General features: G+C 30.4%; 1 protein-coding gene across 1 annotated transcript in view; it reads left to right on the top strand.

Annotated features, from left to right (window-relative positions):
• The window catches only part of LOC106456849 (integrator complex subunit 6-like), a 53,782-nt gene that overhangs the window by 37,513 nt on the left and 5,745 nt on the right, over positions 1-10,524 (top strand). The window contains exons 11-13 of the mRNA XM_022382633.1: positions 4,865-5,213; positions 5,886-6,022; positions 7,092-7,344. Of these exons, the coding sequence (XP_022238341.1) occupies positions 4,865-5,213; positions 5,886-6,022; positions 7,092-7,344 (739 nt within the window). The remainder of the gene's footprint in view (positions 1-4,864; positions 5,214-5,885; positions 6,023-7,091; positions 7,345-10,524) is intronic.

Genomic DNA, 10,524 nt, shown 5'->3' on the forward strand with positions numbered 1-10,524 from the left:
TTAATCTTAAAATGAAAATTACTTTGCATTTTGAATAAGCAACATGCAAAAAAATGGCATGAGAAAAACATTGCTTAACAAACCTTAAGACTTAATAAAAAAAAAAATTATATTTTGTGTATGAAAGCATTGTAATGTTTACTGATAATCTGCCAAATTTCATTAATGTAGGCTTACTAATTTAAAAGTTATAGCATGAAAACTATAACGAGCACAAAATGGTTAGGAGATTGGTCCCAGGGATCAAGCCCATGCTGAAAAGAGTTAAAAGATAATCAAAATTCTTTAGTGTAAGATACCTGGTGATGGCAGCCCAGAAAATATTAAAAATTTCTTTAGTGCAGCTTATCAGAAGGCATCCTAAGAGATAGAAAAGCCTTGTATCTATTATGAAGTTTGATGTAAGAATCTGTTAGGGTTGAAATTTCAGCACTAAGTGGTTAGAGAATTATTGGAAGAGTGGCCTCCTTTCTAAGTTCAGTGGATTTGGAAGCTACAAGAACCTCAATGAATATGAAATGTCTTAATCCGATATAAAGAAAACTAGTATGTTTGGCATGATTTGTAGAAATATATATAAAAGACAAGGTAATCAGTGAGAATTAAAACTGAGACTGGAAGATGTGAGAGTAAAAGAATAAACAGAGAAAGAGGCAAAGGAAAATATGCTGCTAGTAAGAACCAAAATTAATTGAAATCTAATTTTCTTATATATTATTGATATAGTAATAAACAGTAATTTGTTATAATGAATAACCTTACTATTCCAAAAATTGCTTAATATTGAAGTCTAAGTTCAAGGCTGGTCCTGTTCAATTTACACTTTGATCAATGTGTGTTATTGGGTTATACTAGTTTCAAAGAATTGCACTCCTCATCAGTGACCCTGAACACAAGTTAACCAAAGAGTGATAAGCTGGACCTATATCATAATGAAGAGTATCAAACCTACTGTTGAAGTGAATGTGTTTTGTAGTCACTATGAGAAAAACCTATACACTGGATAGGGTGTAGAAAAAGTGTCATCGGCCACTATTTTTCTGCACTTCACCTATTCAGTATATAGGTTTTTCTCATAGTGACTACAAAACACGTTCACACCAACAGTATGTTTGAATAATTTTTTATATTTAAATCTGGTATGGGTTAATTCCTGATAGAAATGACTAACACCTTAATAAAGTTGAAAGAAAAGCAAGATGCAAATATAGCATGATCATAACAAAGTTTACTTATAATAAGAAGGAGTCAGAAGTGATCTACAATAGAGTGGTGTCAAAAGACAACCCACAATAATACCAGAAAGCATCCTAGAAGATCACGAAATACCAAGAGAAAGATTAAATTTCTTTATTGCAAGACACCAGTAGAATGCATCCTAAGATAACTTCTTTACTGGGAAAAATTTAACACTTCTTTAGTTCCTGAGTGCAGGGAACCAGGAAGCACTCAAGAAGTTATTAAATTTTTAAAAAAGAGATTTGAGATGATACTAAGCTTTTTCACTGCTAGATAAAGAGCATATCTAGAAAAATTCGTTATTATTTTTCTAGTGCAGAATATTTAGAGAATAAGCCCTGTCAATAGATACTAAAGCTTCTGTAGGTCAAGATATTAAGAAAGGTAGGTATTTTTTAGAGCAATTAAGTGTGTGCTTTATGTGGGAAAAATCTAAGTGTGTTATATTTGTTTAAAAAGTAGTTTTATGATATAGTTAGCATATGTATCAGTTTAGAAGAACAGTCTTGAGACTAAGAGGTCCTGTTTTAAGACTTTTGAAAAATCTCTTAAGAGATTGGAATTTCCATGCTGCTGTTAAAGTGTAAAGTTTTAAAAATTGAAATTTAATTTGTCATATCACATTTAAGATGTACAGAAATTGTTTTTTCTTATAAATAAACCTACCCACAGTGTAAGCAACTCAGAGTAATAATTTTGCTTTGGGAAGTTTATTTATTTTGAGTTTTAATGTTATACACTAAAGTATAATACAGGGGAAGTTAATAGAACATTGTGTCCAAGTGATGTACATGCATGATAGTAAATTGTCATATCTTTTACAAACATCTATGGTCTAAATTTTTGTATTAACAAAAGTGTCAAAAGTAACATTTTTTTTAAATTCACAGTTTGCAAAACTATTTTCAAAGACTAGCATACTACTCAGTGTTACTTTAACTTTTTAGCCACAGCATAGCAGCTCATAGAATGACTCTGAGTTTGTTTTGTTGTTTTTTTCAAGTACAAACCTTTAGCTCTTAGCTCTGTCACCTCTTGACCGATTTGAGATATAATTAAAATTTTTGACTCGGGAAGAAAAACCCTTTCGATATTTGACCACACTCAAAGTCTAATAGATTAATTTACTCTAATCCTTCCTAAAAGAATTTCAGTTTGAGGGTAGGGTGGTAGAGATCCTGATGAGTAGTAAAATCAAATTGAGTATATGCATGCCCCACACTTGGTTTGCTGGCACACAAAAATATATCTAATGAAAAAGGATAAAAAGATCTCCTAGATTAATTTACTCTAATCCAACCCAAAAGAATTTTATGTGCCTTGGCTATTGAGAATTCCCTATTATTTTATTATGTTCTAGGAGTCTTGCTTTAGCATAGTTATTTATTGAATAGTAATTGGGGAATTAACATTCATGATTGATTTAAATATTGGCCTAACCATTCCAGAAATGCAGAGCCTCAAAATGAAGTGACATTTGCAAAAAAAACATGATTTAATATATTGTTTGTACTACTGCTTTTCTAATGACTACTTAATTCACTTTTTAACTATTTCACTCCAAAAGCTGAAATTTAGGTGGTCAACTGATTACAATTATAGCCTTAAGAGTTCGAGAAATAATTGAATAATTTTAATTGAAATTTCTTATATTGTCTGTATTTTTGACGACTTAACCATTTACAACATGTTAGTAAGTATAATGACACCTCTAGCCTTCATAAATAAAAATTACTCATAAAGTCATGATATCTTAAACATACACTTCCTACAAATGGAATGATAACTATGGGACCTTTTAAAAGAATAAATATGATATTTCTGGTCAATTTTGATTTATAACACAATAAAAACTAGTACATAATATAGCTGTATATTACACTATTATGTACGTCCCACTTAACCGTTGAGCTGAAAGTTAGTTCATACATATAGTAGGCCTAATGACATCACGGCTAGGTCACTTTGTTGAAAGGAATGTTATAATAAAAACTATCTAAAGCATCAAAACTAATATGAATAATTAGTATATATCTCACTTTATTAAAAAAAAACAACTTATCTGACTTCCTTTTCTTCATTTATGTACATGTGTTCAAAACAGACCTCACAGTATTTCCATTTGCTCTAGGGTAAAATACAATACTTATGTCCACAATGGCTTGAAGTTATAAAACTCATTAGTTCTTGAAAATAAAAAAACTCCAAAGACAATTACTTCAATAAAATAAACAACCACAGAAGAAACTCTTAAGTTAATATATTAAATTTCTGTGACATACAGATAACAGAAAATAATTACTAACTTACAAGACAAAAGCCCTGCTTAGCCTCGAAGGCTCCACAAAAGGTAACAAAAAATTTTACAACTTTAAAATTGAGTGTAACTAAACAAGGAAGGAAAGTAACTCTACAACAAATAGATTTTGAGAAAGAAATAATACCGGGTTTCAGACTATATTTGCAATTTTTCAATTTCAGAAACTTAAATTTTAAAATAAAACGTACAGATAGTTGGATTTTACAATTATTGATATCATCAATGTTTTCAAGCTATATGAGCCAGAAATAAGTTTCAAATCAGTGCAGTGTTACTAGATTTTCAGCTTAGTTTTATCCAACGACAAACTGTATCTGTGCAGGGAAATTTAATGATTTCCACCATCTCAATAATAATTACAACAGGGGATAAAAAATCGAAACTTATTGTTAACAGTTTCAATTTTTTTATCAAAAACAAATGTTAATAAAACTTACATCAAAAGAAAATTTAAAATCTCATCATTTCAGTATAATTTTATTTTGGAGGCAATATTTGAAGAGATAGATCACATAATTTTTCAAAACTTGATATCATTTTACACCTATATAAACTTAAGACATCTGGTAGAAAGGGTTAAATGCATTATTTATAATTAACCCTAAAAAAATACTTAAAAAAAATAATGACAAAAACATCCTACCTCAATGTTACTTTGAATGTTTCTCATACATCTCTACTCTTTAAGTTTATAGAGGAAAAATAAACACCTCTGGACCTTTTTGTATGTCAATTTAAACCTTAGTAGCTTACTTGTCAGATGTTGACTTTCGTATAGAAGAGTGTCAATTATAGTTAAAACTAAACAACCACTTGTTGTTTTTATTTTTCTGTATGCAAATTGTTTTGGTAATGCTGCTTTTCTAAATTTTAAACTTTTTTTTTCACAGTAGAGGGTCATCATTGAAGTCTGGTTTAATGCTTATATGCATAGTGACTGTAACTGTTGTGTTATGTTGTATTTTTTCATGTTTAACACATTATACAATATATGTATTATCACCAGTAATATATATTGTGTCAGTAGGTACTACTTTTAGAAGCCTTAGTATTTATTGAAGAAGAAAAGGATTATTTTTAAATTTCTAAACCAATCATATGATTAATTCTATGTAGTCTTAATAATAGTGGAGTCTGTTTCTAAAAATATTAAACAGTTTATTCATACCGTGCATATTAATTATGAGATTTTGGTTATATGTCCATTTGTAAGTAACCTGAAAAGAAGTAAGTGAAGTAAATTAGGCAATGCCATTACCCCTCAAAACTTATTGTAGGCTTCATTATGAAACAAATTTTTAACAGGCCAAGTCAGAATATGAAAAAATATTGCTAATGGTTGGATCGAACAAACAAGCCAGCACAGAAAGCATCAGGATCAATCTTGGAGTCCATCGTCCCAGTTTGCACACACAAAAGCTATCTGATCTTTGCTTAACATCAAATCCCTGCCTGGCAGATAGATTCTCCAGTCTAATTTCAGAACTCAATGATTTCAGTGGTTTTAATTTGGCTGTGAAAGATAAAGAAATGAAAACTGAAAGTTATAGGAATCCATTTGACATCTCCCGCATAAGTCTGCTTGACCAAATTACACGAATGAGAGGAAATTTCCTTCAAACCACACTATCACGCTTGAGATTGCAAGATGAAGGTATGTTTTGATTTTTTAAGGTATTTTTCAACATGTCCATATGAAAACATCGTGCATACGATTAAGTATTTGTGACATAACTTTTCAAAATGCTACAAAAAAGTAAATTGACACTTTTGAAGGCTTTGACTTGTATGAAATAAAGTACAGAAACCTAGAGTTCATTATCATAAACATTAATATAAACTTTGTATTTTACCTTGCATATCATGTAAGCATTACAAAAGGGAAAGTTTCAAATACTCTGGCTGTAATGTTGTATTTAACAAATGTTGGCAGTTTACTACAGTGGTTCTTGAATAATTGCTTAGTGCAACATTTTACTGAAATGTATGTGTAAGTATTTGGAATATAAATGTCCACTAAGAAGTTGAGTGACTGATGAAATTTACTCATTAAATTTCTTGTTACTTTTCACTCAAAATTTTGTACATTTATAGCAACTATTGCTGGGTGCTTAATTTTCGTTAAATCTGCAAACAAAATATCTTCTAATAATTGTAGTTTGTAACAGTAATATTGATTTCTTATGATCTCATTCAAAAGTTTCTGTTCCAGCTATTTTTATTGTGTGTGTATGAATTCGGTTTTATCTTAAAAATTATTTTTTTTTTTGTCAAGATAGAGCAGTAATAACTTTGAGCTAGGTTAAACTGCTTTGTATTTTTACAGATCAACTACATACTTTGCCTGTTGGACAAATGGGTAATTACCAGGAATATTTAAAAAGAATGCCAACACCCTTGAGAGAAATTGAATCAACTCCTGTGCGACAACATATGTTTGGAAACCCTTTCAAAATTGAAAAGGTGATATGCTCTATAATAGGGCTATATATGTGAAGCTAATCAAAAATTACTATATTGGAAATCTGTTTCAAAATGTTCTTGGAAGTTAAACATGATGGTTGTTTATTGTTTTTTTACATCTTATATCATGAGATGGTCTATCATGTTTATTTGTTCATACCTATTGGTGTTTCTATCTCTTTTATTATATAACAGATTATATTTATTGCTTTTCTCCCTGACAGTGTATCATTGTTGATCACATTTATTAGCTTTCATGTTTTTAATAGCTCATAAATTTTTATCATTTATATAAATATTTTTACTTCTTTTAGCCTATGTTGGTTTATTAGGCCTAGAAGAAAAATGTTTAGTTTCCTATTACATGCTCAAAAAAAGTAGGTAGACATTTCTTTCTCTTTTTTTACCTTTTTACGTTCTTGAAAATAGGGTAGGTAGGCAGAGTATTGGGCTGATTGGATTTTGTCACTGTATCCTTTGCTCTACTGGTACTTTCAACTTCTTCAGGGCATTTTGGTTTAGGTCTACATTGAAATTCAATTGATGTGACACCAAAAGTGTCTACTTATTGGTATATCCCAATGTCCATTGATACTTCACCCAGATCAACATCTGTTGATATCTGCTCATAATAATTGGAATCTAGTTTAGGATGGTATGACTTGAACACGTCTTTGACTGTTCCAGTAGGCTGTGACACTGTCTTTTTTTAGGGAAACATGGACGACAGCCAATATTTTAGCCACCATAATGAATTGTTTGACATTGCCTGAATGTTACAATAGTTTAATGAAAATAAAAAAAATAATTGAAGGGCGTTTTTCATTAGGGTCAGTTGGGAGTTAAATTTGGGGGCATTGGAAAAAACTTTATAGTCAGGCATTTTAATTGTAGGGTTGATCGGGTAACCAGAAACAAAGCTTTTTTTTTCTGGTCTTATATACTTATAATTGTTGGTGATCCTTAAGTATTTTTGTCTTAGTTAGCATGTAATGATTAATGAAAAATTGTTGCAGCTTATGTTAATGTAAGTAGAACTTCATACAGTAAACTTTCTCTTATTTGATAGCGTATGATGGTTGATGAAGCTGACATTGACCTAGTTGGAGGTGGAAGCCCACAAGCTAGAGGAATCAAGAGACTAACTGATGGACTACTTGGTGCCCCAAAACCCAAAAGAAAACCAGGACCTCTACCTAAAGACTTTCCTGTTAGGCGACCAAAAAGTCCTTCACCGTTGCAGTCTGAAGATTGTTTTGTTAGTCCTGTCACTGACATCCATGAAAAGAAAGCATCAGATCAAAAACAAGAGAGTAAACAAGGTAGTCAAGTCTGAATTTTTATTATTTTGTAAATGTCTTCGATAATTTTGCATTAATTGTAGTTTTTCAAAACAATGTTTTTATAATAGTACAGTATCTCTTCAGTTAGGCTCTCACTTCCAGTTAAAATATGATTTAATGACAGTATCACATTTATGAAATGTGAAGAATGGTCATAATGTGCTATAATTTATCCTTGTGTTTAATTTATTTTCATCTGTTACAAAAGTGATATAAATAGTAAACAGAATGTTGTAAAATAAAAGTGTTAATTTAGTGGAATGTAATTATAGTTCACCCATTTCATTCAAGTATTTTTTACACATATGTTTAACCTATAATATTGGTTAAACAAACTGCTTTTACCTGTAGATCATTCAAATTTGATGATGATGATGACAAAAACTTGTCGAAACGTTGTACATTTGCTTTTATGTTAAACTTATATTAAAGTTTTTCTTCATTACCCATTCAAGCCGTCTCCAAACATTATTGTTATTAAACAAAGAAATAAAGGAGGATATTTGAGGTCCTGTATCGACAAAAGTCCAAAAGTCCATTGGATCTGCATTAGGAGATCTGACAAATATGTACTTGAATGTGATTGCTGTGGTTTCTGTTTCTTTAGCTGTTGATTGCAACGTATGGTTCTGAACCTTTGAATCCTTGTTTATTATTTTGTTAACAGCACCATGTGAGATGTCCAACTTCTTTGGTTTTTGGATTAGAAGATTCTCTTTCGTAATCATAACCTTCACTTTATGTGTTATTTGCATAAGATGTGATGTGAAGATTCATCATTTTCCTTAAACGGTCTTTGGAGCGAGTTTTAATTTCTAATTTAAAACTGTACAGTTCTGTTAGCTACACTCTCTGTCTTACAGACGTCTCAATAGCGAATGAAAATATATGACACTGTAGAGATTTAGCGCTGCATGCAACCTTAGCTCAGATATGAAATCTAGCTTACAAACATGAACATATTATTGGTAAGTATATGAAATTAATATTTATTACACAGGTTAAATTTGTGATTAGGAGAAAATCATGCAAATCAAAAACTTCAAATGATATTCATTAAGTTAACGAAAGATTATACGTGTTTTTAACAGGATAATAATTTATTAGCCGTCGTTTTTACTTATGTTACAGCGATACCAAACTTCCACATGCTGGATATTTTAGCCAGTTTCTGTTTTGTTATGTGTTGAACTAATCCAGTCCTGACATTTGTTTGTTCATTGACATTCAGTAACTACTGGATTCACTGATGATTTTGTTTTGGGGTCGATGAATAAGTTAAAGGCGATTTGTTATTACTTTTGATTTTAGTCAAGTAAAATACTTATGAAATAACTTGAGTAATATATAATATTTCACCATAATTCTGTGGTGTACGTACTTTATCTTAAAAGTAGATTAACAGCTTTCATGTTAGATGGTTTGTGATATGTATGAGTCTTTTGGTTCTTCCTACTTTCTCATAGATCAATATTATTTTTCTCTGCTCTCTCCTAGAGTACTGATACACACACTTCTAGAGTTTATTGATTTAACACAGAGACTCACAACATTCGTCCTTTTTCCATGCCTAATACACAAACAAACAGACGAGTAGTGAATAAAATGTCATATATTATCAATATTAAATGACACTTTAATAACAGAGTGACAGAACACTGCTGTGTATCATCAAAACCACACTTTACTTAATAAATAAATACTTGTTAATCTGTGCTTCGATCACATGAATACTCCACAAGTCATAATAAATTAGTTAAAGACATCATTAATTGATTCTAAACAGCTTGAAATATTCTCTAAACGAAGTCTGCAATCTTCTATCCAGTTAAAGTGAAACAGTTTGAAATTTGTTGTTGGTAAACAACTATAATCATGTATTTATTGTATACTGTATTTTGACTAGCAATATATATCAGCTATTTATTTCTGGAGTAAGTTGTTTTAGAAATTAGTGTATTTCATTCTTTACAATTGATTTCATAACAAAACGTCTGAATCATTTCCAGTATGGAATCTCGTTTTAGGTGTAGATAAAAAAAAATTAATATATATTATTTTTGAAACCAAACCGTTGTTAGAATCATTCATCTCAAGTTAAAACTTTGCTAATATATTTTTTTAAATTCATTACAGAACTTATTTTCTTCTAAGTTTAATTAAAAACGTTTTTTTTTCAAATCAATTATCATAGGTCTCTTATGTACCCTCACAAAGTTTTAGTGAACATATACAAGTGTTTGTTTTGTTTGTTTGTTGTTATGCGCAAAGATTCACAATAGGCTTTTTGTGCTGTTTCTTCTACGGGTATCGAAACCCGGCTTTTAACATTAGAAAACTTTTAAATAAACTTTCATTTGGTGTCATTTGCTTTATCATCACAAGTGTTTAGATCTCTTGATTCTAAAATACTGATCTTTAATAAAACTGAAAACATGAAAAGATAAAAACAAAGCCACTTAGATTATGATATCAATGTAGAAAGACAGCGACTTCTACGATAGTTTTACAACTGGAAAACAGCTGATCTTTGTAAAAAAAAGAAATTTAAAGCACACAAGAACAAAACAGCAACAACAACAACAACAAAAAAACCGTTCTGTTTGTTTGAAAAATAACAAACCCGTAAGTCTGACAGTGTACAGTCGTGTGATCAATGCAGTTCTTGAGTGGAGATTTAAAAATTAGGCTTAGAACTTTATTGACATTTTAAAACCTAGCTGTTAAAATTATAAAAAAGACCTTTCTTGTTATTATTTAGTTATATATAAAATTTACCAATAATCTCTAGAAGTTGGAGATAATTCCGGGGTTTTAGATTTTTCAGTATCTGCACCCCTTCTCATTATCTCAAGTACTGATATAGTGGGTGAGACATAGTTGTGGTTATACTGAGTAACGTTTGGGTGATTAGATTCTTTTGTCTTGTAATGATGTTGCTCAAACCAAGGCCAAAGCACAAATTGTCACACAGTCATCACCAGATATATGGGTATGTTCATATAAGTTGAGCAGGAACAGAGGTTACATTAATCATTTGGAAGACTGAAAGGAAAAGATGGAAGAATGGAAGTGAAGTAAGCACGAAAATATGTGTGAATGACAGATGTAACGTAAAACAACTTGAATTTAGAATTGCAATAAGAAGAACACTGAAAA

This window comes from Limulus polyphemus, unplaced genomic scaffold, assembly GCF_000517525.1.
Source record: "Limulus polyphemus unplaced genomic scaffold, Limulus_polyphemus-2.1.2 Scaffold264, whole genome shotgun sequence".
In the NCBI taxonomy this organism is placed as follows: Eukaryota; Metazoa; Arthropoda; class Merostomata; order Xiphosura; family Limulidae; genus Limulus; species Limulus polyphemus.